This window comes from Lynx canadensis, chromosome A1 (assembly GCF_007474595.2).
Source record: "Lynx canadensis isolate LIC74 chromosome A1, mLynCan4.pri.v2, whole genome shotgun sequence".
Lineage (NCBI taxonomy): Eukaryota > Metazoa > Chordata > Mammalia > Carnivora > Felidae > Lynx > Lynx canadensis.
This window is the reverse complement of record NC_044303.2, coordinates 238,221,929-238,245,709: the sequence shown is the minus strand read 5'-3', so window position 1 is coordinate 238,245,709 and position 23,781 is coordinate 238,221,929. Positions and strand designations below refer to the sequence as shown.

Here is a 23,781-nt window from a genome sequence, read left to right as displayed (position 1 = left end):
GGCCGAAGAGAGGAGCCCGGAAACAGGGCAGACGAGGCAGACCATGGGGCTTCGCTTTTTCAATCATCACGTGTCTTCCGTTCTCTCTGCTCAGAGCATAAATTCCTATTGGAAAGTCACATTCTCTTTGAAAACCTCTGATGTCCATCCGCAGACGTACAACACAGAGCCGGGAACGGTGCCGAGTGCCGGACACAGGCGGCCTGCTCTGGGCAGTGCGGGCAGACAGAAGTCCACGGACGAAGACCCGAGTTCCGTGGGATGGAGACAAACACTCGCGGGTGCACAGGGGTCGACAGCCTCCGGAGCCAGCAGGAGACTCCACGTCCCCTGCAGGCTTACGGTGGATTTGAATGGGCTCATTGATAACACATCGAGATTCATCGGTGGGACCGTAGAGCAACACAATGAAATCCAACAAGACGTTATTGAAAACCATCTCCCGCTTTCAGTTACAGTTGATTTGAAAAGTGGGAACTTTAAAGGGACTCCGATCCCCCACCAACAGCCTGGCGATCCAACGGGCACCGGTCTGGATGCGGCTTGAGCAGACGTGTGCAGGGAGCGGGGGCTCCCCATCTCCGGGAAACGCCTGGAGACTGGAGGTCTCGCTTTGATACATCCTATCGTTTCTTGCCTTCCCCGGCTGCAGACACTGGGGGGCCCCCACATATCCACCGTGTAGATTTCAGGTCAGTGCAAATCCACCAAATCCCTGGCCGGTTGCTTTCGTGAACCTCTGAATGTCGGTGCTCGCGGAAGCCAGGACGCGCAACCTTGTAAATCAGACAGTCTGCAGACGTAGGCCAGGCCCAAGGTTGGATGCCAACGCCCCTCCTTCCTGCGGAGTGCGATGGAGGCTGGTCTGTGGGCCCACAGCCGAGTCAGGGCTAAGGCCGGCTTCCAAAACTGGGGATTACTACCTATAACATGCAGACACTTAACCTGCCTCTGATGGAAACTGGAGAGCTTTCTGACCACCCACTGACGGCCAAGCAAGGCTACCCAGCCCCCACCGCCTTGGGACAGCTATGTTTGCAGGACTTCAGGGGTCTGTGGAAACTCCCGGTTCTTTCCAGAGGGTGCAGGCCCCCACACGTCAGATCCACCCCCGAGGTCATTTCACACGTGCTCCGCAGCTCTGTCCCACCCCACTCGGGGTCTGCCGTCCGAACGCTGCCTGAATTTCCACCAAGGGTATTTTCTTATTTTCTCATTCTCTTACTTAACCTCAGGCCATCACCGTTTTAAACAAATACCAATAGTCGGGCCTGGGCGGCTCAGTCGTTTAAGCCTCTGACTCTTGATCTCGGCTCAGGTCGTGATCTCATGGTTTGTGAGACTGAGCCCCACATCGGGGCTGACAGAGCAGAGCCTACATGGGATTCATTTTCCCTCCCTCCCTCCCTCCCTCCCTCTCTCTTTCTCAAAATAAATAAATAAACTTAAAAAATACCAATGCCTGTGTCCATGCTAAACCGACGGACCCTGAATCTCTCTCTCCAGATGACTCCAATGCCATTCTGCTTAAGGACTGTAAGATATGAAGCCACTTCACGTGGAACATAGACACCGTGAACATGGTGACCGTTAGTAATTTTATGCTGAATTAAAGTGACCATTTTTAAACAGCAGTATTTACTTATGGGAAGAGTATGTGATTTGAGAATAGATTTTCATGGCAGAAAAGAGAGAAGGGAAGGGGTGAGAGCAGGCCAGAGCAAAGGGGAGGTCCAACGGATTGTTGGCGGATTGTGTTGAGAGACACAGCCCCCTGCTTCCTATCTTACCAGAAGGTGGTTCTGGCTTGAACGAGAGCCACCTGACCCCTCCAGCTCCATGCACCTACTCAGCAAATGTGGGTGTATGGACTCCACTTGGATCCCTCCCTCCCGCTCCTCCCTTGCAAAACACGGCTTAAAAGAAGTGTCACTGGGGGGCTCCTGGGGGGGGGGGGCTCCGTCCTTAAGTGACGGACTGCGGCTGAGGTCATGGTCTCATGGTTCAAGCCCAGCATCGGGCTCTGTGCTGACAGCTCGGACCCTGGAGCCTGCTTCGGATTCCGTGTCTCCCTCTCTGTCTGCCCCTCCCCCACTCTCTCTCTCTCTCTCTCTCTCTCTGTCTCTCTCAAAAACAAATAAACATTAAAAAATTTTTTAAAAAGTGTCACTGGACAAATATTTTTTAATGTGTCTCATCAAAATTAATATTGCCAGGTTTAGCAAATAAATAAAATAAAACAAAACAAAATAAAATAAAATGAAAAGTTAAATGCAAAGTACAAAGGACAGAAAAGCAACAACATTTTAGTCCCACTACCACATGGGACATTCTTCACACTTATAGTGCCGAAGTATCCATTGTTTATATACGTATATATATAAGTCAAATGTAACTGGATGTCTTGAATTGTATCTAGCAACTTTGTTATTTATGTATATTTATGTATTCACGTTGAGTGTTTATATACATTCATGTGTTCATTGTATTCTATCTGTATTGTACTCATTTATTGACTGTATCTATTATTTCTCACAAAATTCGAAGGGACACCTCTCAGGTCAGGAAGAAGTCTCCATAGAATCGGATCTCGTGACACTGTGCTTTTGTCAAACCCGCAGAACGTGCAACACAAGGAGTGAGCCCTCACGTACACCCCGGACTTCAGTTAATGATGAAGTGCGGATATACAATCAGGCCGTGCCACGAATACCACCGGGAACCAAGATGCAAACAGCAGCGGAAGCCGAGCGATGAGCAGAGGGCATGTGGGGACCCTGTGCCTTCGCTGGGCAATGTTTCCATAACCTTAAAAGTGCTGGAACTTTCCCTGTGACGAAAGCGGTGACGGGTCCAGCTTCCTGCGCGTGAAGTTAGCAGCGCTGTCTGTCCCGCCCTTCTCTACCCGCCTTCCCCCTGTGAGGGTCTGCTGGGGTCTCCTCTGCCCCTCACACCATCTGAAGCTCCTGTTGCCCACTGCCCACTGCCGTCCAGCCCCTGGTTCAGATGAAAGCACCTGTCCAGCCCTGCCCCCCGACCTCCCCCCCCCCATACCTTGGGAAGCAGGTGGCTTCCCTGGGCAGAAGGGGACAAGGAGGCTCAGCAAGTTGAGTCCAGACCTGCCCTCTGATGGGCCCAGGGAAGCAGGGAGAGCTGAGGGTCCGCCCAGAGCCCCCCCCCAAACACTCTCCCCTCCCCCACAGGGCCCTCAACCTCAGAGATTCCCCATCAGGGATCACATTTCAAACATTAAAACAGTGCAGCTGTGTTTTTTTTAAGTTTTTTATTTAAATGCTGGATATTTACAAATTATAATGTGTATTTTGCCTTTAAATTTCAAGAGATAGCTTTGAGTATTTTAGAAGAAAATAATTTTTTTTTGGAAAACAAAACGAAGTTGGTTATTTTTACTTCTTGCATCTGGTTTTCTGTACAGTTTCTGTTGAAAATATATCGAGATGTACGCTTGGAACACAACGTTTTATTTATGTTTTTTAAGTTTATTTATTTTGAGAGAGAGCTCGCATGAGTGGGGGAGGGGCAGAGAGAGAGGGAGAGAGAGGATCCCAAGCAGGCTTCATGCCCCTCGCTGAGCCGGACCGGGGCTTACAGACTGGAACCTCGAGATCATGACCTGAGCAGAAATCGAGAGCCGGACTCTTAACTGACTGAGCCACCCAGGCACCCCGATACATCAACTTTGTAATTTTTAAATCATATATTGTCAGTAGGACACAAATTATATGAAAATCTTGTTTGTTACGAGGGGTAATTCGGCCCAAGACAAGAAAATGATCAGTGGAATAAATACACAGTTTGTGACTTTATTTTACCACAAATCCACAGGTGGCCGCCCCTCAGAACAGAGCATCTGGCCCGGCACAGTGACCGTGAATTCGGTCCTCCCCATGAGGTCCATAACCTCCATGCAAATCATGCTCACACATATTTGTGATTTTGGTATTTGAAGGTATATTTCCCCAGATAGAAGGGTAAAGCCCATTGTCTTGAGCAGTTCACAAGCCCGATTTACAAACGTTCAGTATTCAGACCTACAGTGTGGGCCTCATCTGTCCCCCCGGGTCCGTGGACGTCACTGCGCCTCCGGCTGGGGTGAGGTCTGTGAGTGACCCGCTAGGGCAGGTGGGTGGCGACGCGGGGGCCAGCCCAGGGCAACAAGGAGCCCCCTTGCAGAGCCTCCCGGTTGGAGGAGGTGGGCTTTGGGGGAAGGGCCATTTGAGCCACTCAAAGAGCCACACAGGGACAGTCATGAGGGCTGCCCCCGCCCCTGGGGCAGTATGGAGGCGGCCATCCTGCATTGTCTCCTCTGGGGTTCCCAGACCCACAGCAGCCCCCTCCGGAGTGCATGCACCCCTGCGGGGCCAGCCAGAGCCAGAGGGAGGCCACCCGCCCCAGACAGAGCTCGCACTCTGTCTCCTGCAGAATACACTCCAGGGGATGACCCCACTGTCGCAGCCAGCACCTGCCCCCAGCACGCCCCCCTGAAGCCGCCAGTGCTCAGGTAAAGGTGCCCCGGCAGCCTTTCCGCGGAGGTGACGGAGGGCCATCCTGCTTCCCATTCTACCTGAGAACTTTTCTGCCGGAGGCTTCCCCTCCCCCCCCCAAAGAGTCAGGCCAAAAGTGCCCCCCCTGGCCGGACAGTCACACATCCCTCCCCTCCCTACTCCCCGGAGTAGGCCTGCTTCCTGCTCTCCGTGCCTTGTCTGCACCGGAAAGGGCCGGAGAGGAGGGGTGCGCACCTGAATAGTTCTTTGCTTCTACTTCCCACGGTGAGGTCCCAGTACAGTGTTTACAATAGAACTCATTTGTGGGGCTGCCTCCTGGCAGGCCGGCTTTATCTTTCTGAAGGCACAGCCTTAAAAAGTCCAGCCCCACAGAAATGGTCAACACACTCTCTCCCATCGGGGCGTGGGCTCAACCTCCCCCTCCCCCCACCCCAATCAGGCCCTGCCCGAAGCAGGTTCCCAAAGCCTGGGCCCTGTCGGTAACTCCTGTTCATATCTGGACCCATGACCCCCACGGGCACTTTTATTTGAGGGGCTGAGGATCATATAATCATTACAAAACAAATTGTTTTTCCACTGCTCGAGAGTCGGGAAGAATAAACCTGGAGCTGGTCTGGGCCTCCTATTTAAATAAACTAACGTCATGGCTGGGCACCGACCTCGGGGAACCTGATCTGCACCCCGTGCCCCCCTGCACTTGGGCCCAGGGGTGGGGGGGGGTCTCTAGGCCTTGGCTGGCCTATCCCATACCAGCCGACCAGCATTTCCTGGTCTGGGGCTGTGCAGACCTCCAGGGTGCAGTTACCCCCCTCCCCCGGGGGGTGTGAATGGTGGGAAGGACTGAGCTGAGGTCGCTTTGGGGCCAGGACATCCCCCAGGTGCACGAGGCCTTGACCCCCAAAGGTTAGGTAGGGCACCACCTCCCCAGATCCGACCCTCACCTCTCAGCCCCTCCCCCCAGCGCCCTGCCCCGCCCCCACCTCGGCCTCAGGACCGTCCCCCAGCCTGCAGGAGGCTGGAAGGTTTCAAGCCACTCCCTCGAGCGACCAGCTCTGAGCCTCTAAGTCGAAGCTGCCTCAAGAGGTCCGGAAAGGAAGGGGTGGGGGAAGCTGGATTGGAGGCCCCCCCTCCAACACACACACACGCAACGCGTTCTGCGGGCTGTTCTGCGAGGCTGTAGCACGACGGAAACCAGGCGACTGGGCCCGCTCCAGGGCGCCCCCGTTGGGCCTCGGGCTGCGTCGCCTCCTCAAGGGCTCCTCACCCCCTCCAGGCAGCCCACCAGCTGGTTCTTCGGGAGGAGCGCGGGGATGGAGTCTGGCAGTAGGTGGAGGGAGCTGCATTTGCTCTGTTGGGCCTGTAAACCCTGCCTGGGTCTGTAAAATTCCCCAAAAAGGAGAAGCGGAGGTTTCGCAGGCCACTGGTCTTCGGCGAGTGGTAGCTGAGAGGCCAGCCGCCCCCTCGAGTGCCGCGACCCTCCCTCATCTGCAGCGGTCCCTGGGGGTGCCACCTGCCTGGGGAAGGGAGGGAAGGGCGTGCGGGGCGCCGCGCGGGGTCCCTTCGCGCGCCACTCGGAGGACCACCCGGCGCGCAACACAGGCCGTGGCAGGTGCGGGGTCCTGGCTCTCAGCAGCTTCGGGGCGTGGCCCTCCAGCCCTCCTGCCGCCGGACACGCGGTTCCCGTGCGGGAAAGGGACAGAGGGGGACGCCAGAAGGCGCGGCAGCTCTGAGCGCAGGGTCTCCAGTCCCCCCCCCCCCCCCCCGCCGAGCGCCACACCCCTCACCTCGGAGCCGCACTTCCCGAGGGGAGGTGGGGAAGGGGATGGGGACCCCAGCCAGTCACGGAAGGGGGTCCAGAGCAGGGCTGGAGGGCGGAGAGGAAGAGGCCAGCCTTCATCAGTGGGAGCGGGTGGGCCTCCCCGGAACCAGCAGCCGTCGTGCGTTGCCGCAGGTGGTCCACCGCCCAGGGCTCCTGGCTGCGGCCTGCCCTAAGGAGGCTCGAGGGCCAGTTACCCATGACCCCAAACGGATGGGGCCAAAAGTGGGGGGACAGGGCAGGCAGCTGGACGCTGGGTCCTCAGACCACAGTCGCGTGTGGCGTGGGGCCACCGGAGGTCCCAGAGTGCCAGCTCACCCTCCTCCGATCCCGCCAGCCCCCCACTTTCAGGTGTCCCCCGCGCCCCACGGCCGCGGGCTCCCCGCCAAGACCCCGAGGAGGCTCTGGCCAGGCAGTCCGGCGCAGGCGCGGCCCCAGGCCTGCCACCGCCTCTCCACGGGCCCTTGACCTGCGTGGCTCTACAGGTCGGGGGCGGGGGGGGGCTGCCTTTTGGGGCCTCGATGTGACCAATGAGGCGCACGCGTGGCGGCGCTGCACCGGAGGACCGCGGGGCAGAAATGGGTGTGGGGTGTCGGCCGAAAGACGGCTTAGGCGTCTGGAGAGCTCCTACGGAAACAGTGCCCCGAGGAAACGCTGGTAGCTGTGCCAGCCCAATGCGCGTGTGCTCGGACCGACCCTGGAGGGGCTGTGCCCACAGGAAGGAGCTTGGGGTCCTGGGGGAAACGCAGTTGGCACCTCCAGCTGGAGCACCCGCACTCAGGGCCGCGGCGAGGGCGACAGCGGGGACAACTGCGGTCCTCCGTGGGCGCTGTGGAACAGCTTCTCCGGCAGACGCTGCCTGTCCCCTGCGAGCTCCTCCGGCACCGGTCATTGGCCGCTGCCGCTAACCCAGGCCACCTGCTCGTGCCCCTCTGACCAGCTAACCCATGGCCCAGCCTCTAGCCGCCCAGGACCACCCCGCACCCCTGCCCCGGGGCGGAGCGGGTGCTAGAGCGAGGCTCCCTTCAAGCCCCAAGCCAGGTCGGCCCCTTTCCGGGGGGAATTCTCCCCGCCTAGGAACAGGGGTCCTCGCCCAGCCCCTCTCCCCGCTTAGAAGGTGCCAGGGGTTAAAACGTTCGCTCTGCCCTTTCTCTAGATCTTGGAGAAGAGGCGAGAGCTTGGGCACCTTTCTGGGCCTCAGACCCTGGTAGCTGCTAGCTGTCCCACTGCCACTAACTTTGATCAGACCAGACTTATTAATTCCAGCTGCGCTCTATTTGTTTATTATTCCCCCCATTTTCATCCGGAATCATTACTTACAGCCTGGGGGGGGGGAGGTGCCCACTGAGGGAATGGAGGTTGGGAGGGGGCTTCTGAGAGGCATTTCCTGTAAAGACCCACTCTGCTCCCACTTGCAGGCAGCCCCAGACCTCAGGGTGTGCTGCTTCCTTCAGAACATTAGACCTAATTTGTGCTCAGGTCCATGCAGAACAAAGTAGCACTGGGCACCTTTTTTTAGAAGGCTCCCCCTTGTGATCTTGGGGCCAGACTTAAACAAACAAACAAAAACCATTTTTCCTCTTTCCTTCTACCTGGGAGCTCGGAAGAACAGAGGACAGAGATTTCATAACTCCCTCCCTTTTTATTAGATGGCCAGAGTAGTCCTTAATAACATCTTCAATTTTTATCTTTCTCGGAAAGAGAGAGAACGCTTTGCCCTCCGTGGAGAGAACACAAGCCTGTTCTCTGCGTGGAGGGTGGAGGGCGGAGGTGGGGGTGAGTCTACATCCCTCTGTTTGCAGGAGATTCGGGTGAAAGGTTAGCAGCCCCGCGAACGGGGGTCTGCACCCCAACACGAGCGTTTTCTCCTTTGCCTGCCCAGACCGAGGCCCCTGGCACATCACCAAATACTGGTCTCATGCAGCTCCCGCCAAAGCAGAGGGGAAGGCTGGCGCGTGCTTCCATTCCCGCCGACGGAAAGTGATTTCCAGCAACTGGAAAATTATATTGTCATAGATTACTCCTCCTCATAATAAGCCTTTAAAATATCTGTAGGGATTTGTCACTTACATAAAGGTTTGAAAATACATCAAAGGGACGTGTCCCCTTTGCGATTTGTAGAAATTCAAATGATGTTAATCATAATATCCACATATCACAGACTGTTGTGTTTTGTTCCCAAGATTGCCTCGTGGGTTAACACACTTTTTAAATGTTTGAAATGTTATTGTTGTGAAAGCTGTGCAGATCTGCGTATATCCTTAATTTGGGGTTAAAATAAATGGGTTTTTTTTTTCCTTGAGATTTCCAATTTGCACTCAGAAAAAAACCCATCTGTCCCATAATCACTGCCTAGGGTTATTTGGAGGAAACTTTCTAATACTTCGGGGTGTCCTTTCGATCGGAAAGGGTCGCCCCCGACGGAATACGTTGGTTCGCAGTGAGTTTTTCTCACTGATGTCGCTCACCCGACACCAGCAGCGGCCGTGTGGGGCGCGTTTACTGCGCGACGTTGACAAACACGCGGCCCCCTTTCACTCCCCGCCGGCGGAGCAACCAGTTCGGGGCGATTTTCCGCGACCCCGAAGCGCGCGCGGGCGGGAGGGCGCGCGGTTCTCCGCCCCCGGCCGCCCCCCGCGCGCGCCCGCAGGTGTCCGGGCAGCCGCGCCCCCCGCCCCCGCCCCCCCCACCGGCCCGTCCCCTCCGCGCTCCCGCCCTGTCGCCTCGCGTCCGACAAAGGTGGACGAAGTTCTTTTCAAGTTTCAAAGGCAGTCGCTGCGCGGCTCTGCAGAAACAATGACTCTTTTATTGGGAACAAATGTTGACATTTGCGGGGCGCGGGAGGCCGCGGCCGCCGGGCCAGCGCTCGCGGGGATCTCGGCAGCGCCCGGCCCGCGGGCCCCGCCGGGGATGAAAGCGCCGATTCCGATCGCCCAGCCCGGGCCGCGGAGGGCCGCGCCGAGAGCCCCGGGAGCGCCGGGCCCCGCGGCCCCGCAGCGCCCGGCCCGACGGCCCCGTGCGCCCCGCTCCCCGCCGGCGCTGGCTGCCGCCGCCCGTCGCGGCCGGCGCCGGCTTTGGCTCACCAGGGTCTACCGCCCAAAGAGGAATCGGACCCCACGGCGACTTCCTTCCCCCGCGAAGGGTCGGGCTCCGCGTCTGTCTCTCCGCCTCCTCCCCCTCCTCCCCCGCTCCCCTCCCTCCCGCCTCCCTCGCTCTCCTCCCTCCTTCATCTGCCCTAGAGATCTTCACGGAGAAGACCTCATAAATCACTCTGCATTTCGGTACAAAAGCCCCCTCTAAACACCTGCAGGTTTTAAGTTCTTAGCCCGCATTGAAAAACCAAGTTCTCCAGAAAGAAATTCAGGTCGGGAGGCAGGGTGAGTAAGTTATGGAAATCTGCGATAATTTGCCGGGCACAGAAACATCAAAGAAGACTCGTCAGGCTGAGGGTTCCCAGCAATCGAAAGGGGCAGTTGTCCGGAGACCGGGTCCTGCCGGGCGCGCGTGGGCGCGCGCAGAGAACCCACTGCGCGTGCAGGTCAAACCACCTCCGGTTCCAAAGAGGGGGAAGCTTCCATCAGGCCTCAACTTCTGAACGTAGGCACGGACCTCAATTCTCATTTGGGTTTCCCACTGGCCTACTTGAGACTTCCGGGAGAGACAGCGTGCTTTCACTGCTGTCTTCATGGCCTGCCTGGTCTTCCCGTGTTTGATTTGTTAAACGTCATTAACTTTCGCGCTTCTCAGAGAAGTCTTAAAAATGCTCAAATTCTAATATTACCTAGAACAGATAGTGCTGCCACGTGCACGCTATTCCCTGCTGGTTTAGGAAATACGGCGAAAATTAATAAAAGCAAGCCAGTCCTATCCCTTCATATTGCAATCGAAAATGCTATCAGGAGGGGAAACATCATTATCTTCATGGAAATTCTATGAAGGCTTCATGTCAGAAACAAAAATAAGCAAAGAGCTCACGGCTCCCTTTTACGTCTGCAGACCTCACATTTTTCTTCCAGACGCACTGCCACAGAGTGGCAAGGTTTCCCATGTGAAAAATCTCCCCTGTCACCAAGAAAGAGCTCAGCCCAAACAACTCCAGGTCTCTCTTACTCGGGGAGGCAGGACGGAGGGAAAGAAACAAAAAAAAAACAAAAAACAGCTCTCTATACGAAGGGTTCGCTTTCTGTCCAACCTCCGAATGCCTACATACTCAAAACCAACAGAATGCCTAAGGAGGAGCAGAAAACCAAAACCCTGATCTGCTCCTCTTCTGGGGAGAAAACCACAGGTGCCCCTCCCCACGGGCCTGGCTGGGTGTCCAGTGAACAGCCCCCGGCTTCGCCTCAAGTATCCAAGATTACTTTCAAATACCCTTTCTAACAAGACCCCAGCAAGAGGCTGCTAATTTCTACTGCACAAAAAGCCACTGGAGAGAGATCCGTTTGTCAATATCAACTGGTCCAGCAATTTCCCATCCGCAGACACATCGGCCTATCGTCGCTGGCAGATGTTTAGACAAGATTTTATAAATTGTTCAATATCAGCCCATAATGAACCCCAACTGACCATTCCAAAGCAGCTAAAAGCATCCGGGACGTCCCCCGCTGGGATCCAATAATGGGCTCATGCTGTAGCATTATTAATCATGGAATAAAATAGATGAACCTCTTGAAAGATAAGTGTATGATTGATTAAAGGGCAATCTAAGAAGCTATTATTCTTGTTTTATAACCGTAAGTTATATTCACTCAATTTATCTTTGGAAAGGAAACAAATGATTGTTCATTTCTTTTCTGAAATTATATTATATGGATATCCATATAATTTTGCTGAAAATTAAGGTGACAGGTTTGCTGCTTTTATGATACCCGTCAAAGGGAATACGCTACTTGCCTACAAATTCTGGACTTGTCCTATAATTAGAGAGTGAGCAGCCCAGGCCGCAGTCTAAGGTCGTTTACACTTTTCTTTCCCCCCAGGGTAAGGGTAAGAGCCACTGAAAGGAAAATAAATCTCTCCTCCCAGATTTTCGCCTTGCGTTCAATGTGAGTTATATGAAAAGGAGAGCTACGGAGTCATTCAATAAATCCGAATAATCTATGCCAATTTGGGTAATTTGGGCTTTAAAATAAACAATTACTTCCATCAGTAATTTATGGTCGGAGGAGTGACTCTGCACTGCAGGCTTTTATCGCAATTCTCAGGCTTACGTTCCTGAGGAGGTTCAATAAGCCAGCGTGGAAATAAATATAAAATGGATCCTGATGCGAAAGTACGGCAGATCATTTAATTTTGCCAAGTTAAAAAAAAAAAAAACGTAGGCTAACAAGTAATTTGCATATTCAGAGCACAAAAATCTTAATTTTCTTGCAATACATGTGCATATAAATATTCTAAAGCTGTACATTATTGGCCTGCTGTGTATTTCTTTTTCATCTGCCTTTCTCCTCCACCCCCTTTTTTTTTTTTTTTTTTTTTTGAGCGGGAGAAGGGAGAGATTATTTTACACATTTTCATTAAAATGCCTGAGGTCATATCACCTGGGGGGGGGCAAGGAGGGGCTACTGGGAACTGGGGCTCCCTACCCAAATCACTCTCCTAGGAAAAATGAGCCCCAAACACCATATTGTTGTAGACTAGTCTGTTTTTATTTACAATTTAAGATATAAATTAGTAGAGAATTCTTGTTAAACAACCAACAAAGATTGTATAACCAGCAATGTTCAAATAAAAACCAGGCAGAATTTATTTACAAAAAGTTTAGATTCCATTGCAATACAACTTGCATAAATTACTAGAAGCTTTATATCATTATAAAAATAAATATCAAATTTGTTTCCACTTCTTAAGTACTCAAGTTCTTCAATCACGTTTTATTTCTACTGTGTACATCTTTTACAAATAAATTTTACAGTAAATCCTATCACACCTATAGAATATATACCGTGGCAATGAAGTGATCAATTCAAGATATCCTGAGAAAAAAGATTGTTTTCAAAAGTCACACGTACATCGGGGGACGCTATACTATGCCAACAAATTCACGTTATGTCCAACAAAGGTCTGTTCTGTCAGAGTCTGTGGCTCCTCGTTTACAGTGGGGCAAGATGCGGTCCGGATTTAGAGATGGTTTTTTCTATCTGTATATTTATGAACTTGGGGAGAGAGAATGGCCTGCTGACTTTTTTTTTTTTCCAAAGCAATTGTGACACCTACCTGTGGACCAAGGAAAAAACCAAATCATCCCAAATCCTTCAGTTCCACATCAACGTTATCACATTACAAAAATGAGTCGACCTGAAATGATTCCGCCTCTCTCCCAACATCTTCGAGATCTGTGATTAGTAATTTTGCCTAGTTGTAAAGTAGGTATTTTTCCGAGATGCTGCTGTGAGCCAGGCAAACTGCAGGCTCCTATCTATTCCATCTGGACACGGGGGCCTGGCCTGATAAACGGCCAGTGCGGCTCACTTCTCTTCGGGCTTACTGTGCAAACACCACCTCTAAAGGCTCTGATGCCCCACGCTCTGCACCACCAGCTCATCAGCGCCAGTGTCTACTTATGTGTGCAGTGCACTAAAAATGGTCCCCAACTGCATACAGATACCCAAATTTTAGTAATCTATTTTTCAAAGAGAAGACAACAGCACTGGTGCCACATACATATTCCAGTGAAAGGAGTGATTCTTCAAAGCAGAACTGGAGTGGAAAAGGGGGGACTCTATAGAGACCAGCTAGGTTCCCACTTAAAGGAAAAACAAAACAAAACAAAACAAAAAGACCGAAGAACGCTGCAGTGCTCTGTCCTCAGACTCCAGGACCAGAGGCAGCAAACATACATTAAGCAAGTTTACAGCTCACTCGGTGGAGGGAGGCTGGGGGGGGGGGGGGGGGAGGTGACACCAGGGTCCCCACTTACTTGCATTGCTGAGCTGGGGCTTCTATAGGTAGGGCTGGACGCCCCCACCGACCACGGTGCAGCCCTCACTGGCATCTGTCAGGGGAGGGGGCAGTTAGTCAGAACCTGACCCCAGAGCCATCTGTCTCGCAGACAGCTGCACACCCACCAGCCCGCACACCCATGCACACTTGCTCCCCGAACGCACAAAACACTTTGGGGGAACTGTCTCCCCCCTCTCCCCACTGTTGGAGACAGACTGGGGGCATGTTTCCTCTTCCCGTTTTCTCTTCCTGCCCCTTTGAGTTCCTTCCACAGGTCTTAACAACTCCAGCCTGAATTATGAGCAACGGAGGCACCCGGGAGAGGCCAGCGGAAGGGGCCGAGATTCTCGCTGTCTATTTGGAAGAACGGGCGGCTCTCAGAGTTGCTAGGATGGTTTGTTTCCTTGCAGGCAAAGGCGGGAGCGAAGAGTCAGTTGAGGCTCCGGGAACCCAGAACACTCTGCAGCTTAAGCCCAACCAACGGGAAGGCAAACTGCAATTTGCATTTGGTGACAATCGGTCTTTTGCCGAAACGAATCAATCAGGATAATAATACTAACAGTAATAACAACGGTAAGCTAAGTAAAACGGAGACAATTAGGGGCAAGCCTTCCTACAAGGCCAGGGGCGCTTGGCCCTTCCCTCCCCCCCCCCCACCCCGTGCTACACGCCCCCCCCCACTCCCCGCGACTGCTGGTGGAGCCCGGCTTTCCGCCTACTCCCTGCCCTCCCTTCAACAACAAAGGCTCCCCCTGCCGCGCCCCAGGGTCGCCCCGGCCCCTCGCCCGGCTTTCTGGGGGGTGCTGGCTCCCCGGGGACCCGCGCGCCGCAGGCAGCCTACCTTTCTTGGGCTCGTAGCCGCCGCCCGGGGGCCGGTAGTGGGGCTCCAGCGGGTGCGCGCCCGCCTTGCCCGCGTCGCTGGCCGCCTTGGGCGCCGAGTGCAGCGCCTCTCCGGGGGCGGCGGCCGCCGAGTTGTACCGCAGGAGCCCCTGGCCCTGCAGCGCCGCGTTCAAGTTCCCGTAGTTTGTGTAGTTGCCGTAGAAGGGCGACGTGTAGTAGAGGTGGCGGCCGAGCAGCGGCGAGGCGGGGTACGGGGAGCCGCCCGGAGGCGCCCCGGTCGAGGCGGGCGCGGCGGCCGCGGGCAGCCCCGGCGGCGCGCAGCCCGGGCCCAGGCTCGGCTGCTTGAGGTCCGACGTGGCAATCTCGGCCAGAGACCACAGCTTGGGCTTGCTGGCGGGCTGCGGCGCGCCCGGCGACGTCCGGCTGCCCAGGGGCATCTTGCCGCCGCCGCCGCCGCCGCCGCCGCCGCCGCCGCCGCCGCGGGGCGCGGCCTCGGGCGGGGGGCTCAGCAGCGGCGCCTCCACGCCGGTGAGCGGCGACGAGGTCACGGGCTTGGGCGGCGCCAGGTCCCGCTCGCCGTCGTCCTCGTCGTCCTCGTCGTCCTCCAGGTCGTCGTACTTATCTTTGCACTCCGAGCCCGACTCGCACAGGGGGTCCCCCGCCCGACAAGACAGCTTCTCCCCGTCCGACTCGGCCGAGCACGAGTGATCCGTGAGCGAGTCGACGTGCAGGCTGATCCCTGCAGGGGCGCGGGCATGACCGTGGTGCGCGGGGACAGCACCCCCACCCCCTCCCCGCGCCCCCCACGTGACCCCCCACCCCGGCCACGACCGCGGGGCGGGGGCAGCAGGGCCTCCCCCCGGGAAGCGCGCCGGGACTCGACCGGCCCCACGCGATCCTGGCTGGCGGCGGCGCGCGGCGTCTCCCCGGAGCTCGGCTCCGCGCCCGCCTGGGGAGAAAGCTCCCCGCGGCCCCGCTCACCCTCGTCCTCGGCCGAGGTCTCGGTGCCCTCCTGCGCCTTGTCTGGGCTCTCCCCCTTGCTCCTCGCCGCGTCGCCCTCCTCCTCGTCCTCGTCCTCGCTTTTGTTCCTCGGGGCCCACGTCATCTTGTTCTCCTTCTTGAGGCGCCGGCGCGCGTTGGCGAACCAGGTGGACACCTGCGTGAGGGTCATCTTGGTGATGATGGCCAGCATGATCTTCTCGCCCTTGGTGGGGTACGGGTTCTTGCGGTGCTCGTTCAGCCAGGCCTTGAGCGTGGCCGTGGCGTCCCGCGTGGCGTTCTTGCGGTACGCGGGGTCGTTGAGCTGGTAAGGGTAGGCCGCGCTGCCGTACGGGTGGTAGCTGATGGCGCCCGCCACCCCGGTCGTGTGCGCGTCGTAGGGCGCGCCCTGGAACCAACAAGAGCCTGGTGAATGGGGTGCGCGGGGACCTGGCTCGCATCCGCCCTCCCGACGCTGCCGTTCCCAGGGTCAGGACCGCGCTGGAGCCTCATTTCCCGGCAGCAAAAGAGCAGGGGGGAAAAAAAAAAAAAGCCCGCAGCGCATAACGCAAGACAGGCTGTTCACCACGAAAACGCTGCAGTTCTAACCTCGAATTTTTAAACTATTTCACTTTGCTAAAACGGCACAACTTCCCCCCGTTGTCCCTGGGCTGCGGGCACGGATGCACGCGGACGCGCATAGACACAGGCCCGCAGGTACTTTCTTGATATCTAAATTTCTCTGGCTGGCTCCCCCTTCTCCCCCTTCCCCGCCCTTATATGGTTATAAAACCACCCCAGAGCCCCCGCTCGGCTATTCACCGCTCTAAAGCTCGGCAAATCCAATTTGCAACTCAGAAGCCAGTCACCGTTTCGAATTCTTCAAATACGCGGTAATTAGCATTTTAATTCAGCCTTTAACGTTTAAATTCGAGACATTTGCAGCCTCCGCCAAGGCCCCGGCGACAGGGCCGCTGCCCTGGAATCCCACCGAGGGCGGGCTGCGGCGACACACACCCCCCCCCGGCTCCCCCCGTAACGGCCTCGCTCGCCCGAAACGGGCGTCACCAGCACCCGGGCCGGGCCCAGCTGCGGAACCAGAGGCGCGCGGGCCGACCCCCGGTCGGGGGAGCAGTAGCTGGCCGCGGCACGCAGGGGACGGGCGCGGCGACCGGGGCTGCCACACGCCCGCCCACACCGTTTTTCGAAAGCTCGGCCTGTGGGACAGATAAAGGCCGAGATCGTGGCGCACCAGGAGGGGTCCCGGAGCCGCCGCCCGCTGCTCCTCCCGCTCCCCCAACCCGGTGACCCCAAGCCCCACAAGTAACCCCCAAGCGCTCCGCGGTCGCCGCGGAGGCCCCAGCGGAGCCGAGACCCGCTCCCCGAGCCAACGGGAGCGCGCCCCCGGCCCGCTCCGGACCCCTCGCCAGGCTTTGGCGCGCGAAGCGAGGACCACCCGGGACGGATTCCCGACCCCAGCAGCGGGGTCGCACTTTTCGGGCTCTTTGGGAACGTCACCCCGGGAGCCAGGGGAGAAGCTGCACGGACCCCCGGCCTGAGTAACGTCGCCGGGCCGGCCGGGCCCGCCAGCGGCGCGAACGGCCCGGGTCCGAGACCCCGGAGCCACCGCCCACGGCACCCTCCCCGCGCCCTCGCGCCCCGATCGCGCCCCACCCCCACCCCCCGGCACTCGCCCGCGCGCGGTTACCATGTAGGACGGGAAGCCGGCGGCGGCGGCGGCGGCGTCGGCCGAGTACTGCAGCGGGCTGCCGAAGCCGGAGGCCGCCTGCGCCGTGAAGGCCGCGGAGCCCGGGTAAGGGCTGAACGCCGAGCCCGACGCCGAGCGGGCCAGCTCCTCGCTGCGCGGCGCCGCCAGCGCCGACGCGCCGTACGCCGGGCACGAGTAGAGCGCCAGCGAGCCGGGCGCCTGGTACAGGTAGCCCTGCGGATAGGACATGGTGGGCGCGGGGCGCCGGGCCCGCGTCACGCCGAGCAGCGGGCAGGGCGCGCGGCGCCCTCCATCCACGCCCGGCCGGGGCGCGGCGCGGCGGCGGGCGCGGGGGCCGCGGGCCGAGGCGGGCCGGCCCGCGCACTAGCCTGCGAGGCCCGCGGGCCGGGGGAGCGGCGGGGCGGCGGCGGCAGCGGCGCGGAGCCGGTGGGCGCAGCCGCGCGCCAGGCCGGCGGTCGGGGTTTGGGGGAGTCTGGAGTCGGGAGTGAGGAGTTGAGGAAGGAGCGCTCGAGTTTCCGAGGGACATTGGAACGCGGAGCTGTCCGTCACGCGCTCATCTGCATATTCGGGCGCCCGCCCCCTCCCCTGCTCCGCCGGCTCCGCCCGCTCCCGCTGCCGGGCCGCGGCCGGGGGAGGGGCGGGGAGGGGAGGGCGGAGGAGGAGGAGGAGGAGGAGGAGGAGGAGGAGGAGGGAGGGCGGGGGAGAAGGAGGGAGGGACGCGCAGGCTTTTGTGGCGCAGTCGCCTCCCGCGCAGCCCCAGCCCGCGGCCCGCGGCCCCGCAGCCCGGCCCGGCCGAGCCCCGAGCCCCGGCGCGCGCCCCCTCCCACTCGATCGTACTCCCGCCGCCCCCCCCTCCTCCGCCGGCCTGCTCCCCGCCGCCGCCCCCGTCACCTTCCTCGTGCCCCCCCACACCCCCCGCAGCCACTGCCTCCCCCCCCCCCTCCCCGTTCGGCCCGCGGGGACTGAGCGGAGGCCGTCCGCACGCAGGCCGGTCTGGTCCACTTGGGGGACGCACGGCCCGCGCCCCGCTCTGCGCTACGAAGAGGCCGGCCCAGGTGACCGCGCGCGTGTCCCCAGGCTCCGGCCGGGAGCCGCGGGCCGAAGGGAGGGCGGGGTGGCAGCGCCGGCGGCCCGGGTCCTCCTGGGGGTGGCGTGCGCGGCTCTCACCTCCACCTTCCCGGGTCCCCTCTGCCTCGCCGTGGAAGGCGCCCCGCGTGGCCTCGGGTCCCGTCGCCTGCCGCGCGCCGTCCCGCGTGTCCCTGCGGGACCCGGATCCCGGGCGCCTTCCTCGCGGACTGCCAGGAGGGCCCAGAGGTGAGCTTGCTGCCCCGAAGTCCACAGCGGAGACCCGGGGCTCTGGGCATGAGGACTTTCGGCTTTGGGGAAGGTTTAGACACACGCCGCCCGTGTTCCACCCGCGAAGATGCCACCCCTCCCCCGAGAGTTTTATTTGATTTTATTTTAATAAGTTGACTCCTCCGTCGGACGTGTGTCGTAAAGCATTCTAGAGAATGACTGTCACCGGACAGACCGCCTCTGGCACGACGCGAAGCCTTGCTGTCACTTGGGGAGGAAGGAGAAGGAGCCAGGCCGCTGGCAGGAGCGCAGGCAGCGGCAGAGGTAGCCCAGGTAACTGGCGGCTCGGGACGTGCCTCTGGGGGCCCGGAGGGGAGATGCTTAGCGGCGGGCCCTGGGACCCCAGCCCCAGAAAACCCTTCACTCCATTGCCCCTCTTCCACCCCTCCCCCACCAGGGGCAGGAGGGTGCTGGGGGAGGGGGTACTGGTCCCCCACGGGGGGGGGGGGTGCTCAGGAGGTCCACCGGGTATCCGTGTGTGCGGTCCTGGGCAGACGCCCACCCAACAGGTGCCTCTTCCCCAGAGGCCCCCTCGGAAAGGTTTCCTGTAAGGTCGAATCCCTGCAGGTGAGGGCTCGGCCTGCAGCCCTCTCGCCCCCACACTTCCCTGCACTCTACCCTGGCAGCCGGGTTGCCGAGTTCTGTTAAGGTCCTGCGGGGGCAGACCCCGGGCTAGGCTGCAGCCCAGTCCTGTTGGCCAGCAGAACTTTGAAGACATAGTTAAGCTGCGTTTGTGTTTCCCTAGGTCCAGGGGAGCCCGCCCCAAACCCAGGTGTCGGGCTTGAGAAGAACCCACCCTCCGTGGCCTGCAGGCTTGTGGCTCCTAGTAGGTGCCTGTTGCCTCCAGCCGCCACCAGTCTTCTGGCTCCTGCCTCCCCAGTGCTCCCCCCCTTCCTAAAATCCAGCCTCCGTGGCTTCAACCTCCACATCGCCGCTTCCCACACACTGGGCCACTTGGAGGACCCAGCCCCCTGGTTCCCACCACGCTGCCGCCCCACGTGGGCCGTCCTAACTCAGTGTAGGGCAGACTTTACACCAATTATTGAAGTGTCGAAAAGGAAAGAGAAAATGGAGGGGGGGGGTGGTGCTCCAGCAGTCCTCGGAGCATACCAGCGTCGGGGTCTGGGATGTTTTTGGTCTTCCGGAGAGGGGATTCTGGGAGGTAGAGGCCTCGAAAGAGAGTCACCCAGGTGGGATGACAAATGTAACAGCCAACGGATCAGATTGCAGGCTTCGGGGGTTCCCTTCCAATTAGATCGTTTAAGGGAAAAAAAATCAGGTCTAATGTTTATCACCAAGGATGATTGGCCTGCAATGTTTCCATTTCCAAAGGCCAGTTCCTGCTGTGTTTCATTAGCATTTGGGGCTCGTCCCCTCGCCCTCCCTCCCTCTCCCTCCACCCCCCTTGGGCCCGATCTCTGCCAGGGGCAGAAAAGAAAACAGCGAATTATTACAAAAACATCCCCAGTTTGGAGCAGGAGCGTATGCTCCGGATACACTCGATTTTGACATCAATTAAGTATATAAGCAGACAAGGCCACGTGGCTTTGGAGGGGCTCCCGCCGCCCAGGGCGCGTCTCCACCACGGCTGTCTCCTCTTAGTCTCTTTCGCGCGAGCTGCTGATTCTGAAGACAGCCTCTTCCTCCCGCGTATTTCCCCCAGCAATTACACCCCTCCACTGAAATCCAAATTCTCCATACTGCTGCCTGCTACTAATAAAAACCGTCTACCTTGCACTATTAAACAGTCGAATCGCAGTGCTTGCCGCTTTTATTGGTAGTGACTGTAGCAAATTAACATGCCTACGCAGAGACATTAAAACTTACGCTCCGCATTGTTCCTGGAATATATAAACTTCGTTTCACGTTAAAGCTCCCGGATTTTTTTTTTTTTAAGTCACTTTCCTTGTCTTGGATGAAAGTTGGCTGGCTCTTCTTTTAAAACAAGTCAGTGGGAAAAACAGGCTGCAAGCGAGGAGGCCCGACGCGGTGGCTCGGCACGCGGCCGCCCGCGAGGGTGGCGAACTCCGTCCCCGGTGACCGCGGAGAGCGCAGGCCGCGCGGGGAGCGAGCCTCCGGCCCCGGGCCCCACGGCCGCCCGTGCAGCAGGGCGGGGACCCGGGCGCTTTGGTGGCGGGCGAGGGGTGTCCGGGCGCCTGGCCGCGGCTGTTTTCGTGGCGTCCGAGCCGGAGCGGCGGACGGAGGCGAGGCCCGCGCGGCAGCCCCGGCCAGCTGCGGTGACAGCGCGATGGCTCGTAACCGTCACGTAGGCGGCGCGCGGTTTCGGGCTCGGTTTCCCTCTCCTCCCCTCCGCGCGCGGATGAAAAGAAGTTAACACCGTCGCATTTCTGTGTCTCGTCCCCACAGCCGCCGGTGCCTTTAGAGCGAGTCGGCGTGGACACGCACGTTTCAAGGAGCCGGGGCGTCCTGCGAGGCCGAGCGCGGAGAAAGGCCTGGAGCCGGGCTTGCGCCCGAGGGTCTCTCGGAAGGAGCTGGCGGCGCCGGCCGGGCCGCCTTGCAGCCTCGGTCGGCCCTGGGCTCTCGGGCGGGGCGCGGGGAGGCCGGGGAGCGGCGCGGGCCCGGGAGTCGTGCGCGCGGGCGGCGAGGGGGCGCTGTGGCCCGCGGCTGCGGCCTGGTCCCTGCAGCGGTGGCCCCGGCGCAGTCCCCGGCCACTGAACGGCGGTGGGCGCTCTCGCCCCGGCCCGGCCTACGTCTGCCCGCGTCGCTTTAACTTGGGGAAGAAGGAAAACTAGGCCGGGCGTTTCGATGAACCGAAGCCGCGCACGAACTTGCTTCACTCTGTCTCACTGCCGGGTAATGGGCGCAGTTTGTGGGGTTGGTGGCAACACTTACAAAATGGAACGTGTAATGGGGGGGGGGTCGATTAAGGTGAACGTACACATTTCCCCCCAGGGCTGTGACTTTCGCCACATCGGCGTGGGCGCGTCAGGGCACCTGCCCAGCGTGTTCCGAATCCCGGGTCGCTGCTGGCCCACGACTTCCTGGGGCCCTGCAGCAAACGCAGCCAGAAGGAGTCGGGGGTCACGAAGTTCGGATCTGCAACTTCCTTTGTTTCCGTCTCCCTCTGTTTCTCGCAAAGCAGCGCTGGCCGCCGTGAACTGCGCGAAGAGCAAGTCCCAAGGAGACGCGAATCTCTCTCCGGCGCGGGTACCTCCGGGCTCGTCCGACGGGGCTGCAGATGCGGCGCTCTTCGGAGGTTCTCAAACACGGTTCCGGTGAGACCTGTCCCCGCAGAGCGAGCGCGCGGGAGAACCCTGGCAGGCGGGGGTGGGGGGGTGGGGGTCCCCTCGCCCTTGGCCTGGAGCCGCCTGCGGCCTCGCGGGAGGAGACCCGAGGGCGCAGCCCCCAGAGGCCGGGGGCAGCCCGTGGCGTCGGGACCCCAGCACCGAGGGCACCTCTCTGGCTCCCCAGGCACCGGTGTTTGGTTACCGGTCGCTGACTCGAGCGTAGCGACGGCAGACCCCGGTGCCTTCGAGCGGGCAGCCAGGTGTGCGTCGCCCGCCCCCGACGCGTCCCCACTTCCGCGCGCCCGGCGGCCTCTGGCCTCGGTCCCTGCCCGCCCCCGCCTCCCCCGCGTCCGCGTCCTCCCAGCTCCTCTGCCGCCGCTTCCCCCGCCTCCGGCGCGCAGCCCCCGGGCCCGAATTCCGTTCCCGGAGACCCGCTTCGGGAGCGGCCCGCGTGGGTCAGCGATCCGCGCGGGAGGCAGGTGGGCGAGCCCCCCCCCGCCCCCCTGGCCTCTCCCCCGCGCGCGCACGCGGACACGCGCCCGCGCGCCTCCGGGAGGGTCTCCCCGCTCCTGCGCGGACAGAGCGGCGGTCGGGCCGGGTCTGGCTTCGTTGTGCTCCTGGTTCGCGTTTCGGCTTTTTTTTTTTTTTTTTTTAAGTGTTTTTGCAAGGCAAACAGTGTTCGGGACAACTCAGCTGCCCCCTCCCCGCCCTGCGGCAGCGCCCCCCGCTCCCCCCCCACCCCGGCCTGGCCGTCGCCGCTCGAGAGGGGGGCGCACCTCTGGGGGCCGGCGGCGCGGACCGAGCGGAGCCCGCAGGCGCAGGAGCAGGTAGGACCCCCGCTCGCAGGAATACGCTGGCGAAGGAGGCTTGTCTTCAGCCGTCTGACGGCTGCTTTAGCGCCTGTCTGGGGCCGTGTTGCGTCGCCCCGGGCTAACTCCTCGTCGGTCGTGTGTACCCCAAAACAGCTCGCCCAGACCGCCGACTCGGGGGCACAGGGCAGGCGCACAGGCCAGCCCGGCCCCTACCAAGCTCTCCCGGAGGCTGTGGCACACCTGGGATTGCTTAGGTAGGGAGGGCAGGAGGGTTTTGTTTCCTTTTTGTTTTTGATTTGTTTTGTTTTTCTTTTGAAAAACTGGGGAGCATGCAGAAGCCATTTGACAAATTGCACCAAAACAGTCATCACAAAAACTTCACTTGGGCAGCATAGAAATGGCCGACCCCCGCCAGGGGGAGGACACTGGGAGCGTTTGCAGATAGGACAAGCCTTGCTGTGCAGAATCAGAAAGAATCCTCAGCGTCCGAGAGTGAAGACGAGCCATTTGGTGGAAAAATGGACCCGAGATGGGAACAGACTGTGCGGAGAGCAGGTCTGAAAAGGCTCAAGGATGCCCCAACTCCCTAGTGATGGGAAATCAGAGAGTGCCCCAGGCGCGACTTTCCGTCCACTGGAGGCCACCAGACTAGGCCCGAGGGTGCAGGCACAGGGAATGTCTCTCACTGCAGTGCTAGCTGAAATTGCTGAGAGGAAACTAGGGAGCTGTTCGGCAGCACGTGGGAGGTCAGCAGACTCCCACTTCTCTGGTCTGCAACCCACCGCTTCCTGGTCCGCCACAGAGAGCAGGCCAGTGGAGGCAGGGAGGGGTGGCCAAGCACCGCCCGCAGCGTTGTTTGCCAAGTGCAAACTGGGGATCCCCGGACCGCAGTCAGCGCAGGCCTGGATACGCAACGTGGGGCATATTTCATGGAACACAGTGGCCCCCAGGGGTGAATGTGCATGAAGGTAGTGCCCCTTGGGTCAAAGTGTGTAAGTCCTGAGGTACAAAGCTGAGTGAGAAAATCCTCCGAAAGGAAAAGGATTCGGGCAAGATGATGCAAAGGGTGGAGTTTTATGGATGACGATATTCTGTGCTATTTACAGACGGGTGGGGGGCTGTCCCAGAGGCTGCCGTCACAGTGTGGGAAGGAAGGCCTCCACTCCCCTGCAGGGTGCCTGAGTGCTTGTGAAGGGCGAGTGGGGGGGGTGGGATTTGGAGGGGGGTCCAGCGCTATTGGTGATGTTTTAATTCTGAAAAGCGTATCTGATGTAAATGTCCCACGAAAGGTGAATGATTATTCACTTGGAATGATGGTCACGTGCAGTTATGTTACTCTGTACATTTCTATTGTGTGGAAATATTTTGTGTTGAAAATGAAAATAAGAAATAAGAGTTAGCATTTTAAAAAGTGTTATACTACAGAAGAAGTATAATTTAGGGGTTTTATGTAAAAACAAAACAAGGAGGTGCCTGGGTGACTCAGTCCGTCAAGCATCCGACTTTGGCTCAGGTCACGATCTCGCGGTCCGTG

General features: G+C 59.2%; 1 protein-coding gene across 1 annotated transcript; it reads right to left on the bottom strand.

Moving 5' to 3' along the window:
- Window positions 1–12,537: 12,537 nt before the first annotated feature.
- Window positions 12,538–17,059, bottom strand: IRX2 (iroquois homeobox 2). The gene is made up of 5 exons (XM_030307083.1): window positions 16,811–17,059; window positions 15,106–15,511; window positions 14,126–14,863; window positions 13,262–13,336; window positions 12,538–12,558 (listed from the first exon to the last, which is right to left on the bottom strand). Exons 1-4 carry the CDS (start codon window positions 17,057–17,059, stop codon window positions 13,284–13,286), a joined length of 1,446 nt encoding a protein of 481 aa, XP_030162943.1. The 3' UTR covers window positions 12,538–12,558; window positions 13,262–13,283.
- Window positions 17,060–23,781: the final 6,722 nt, after the last annotated feature.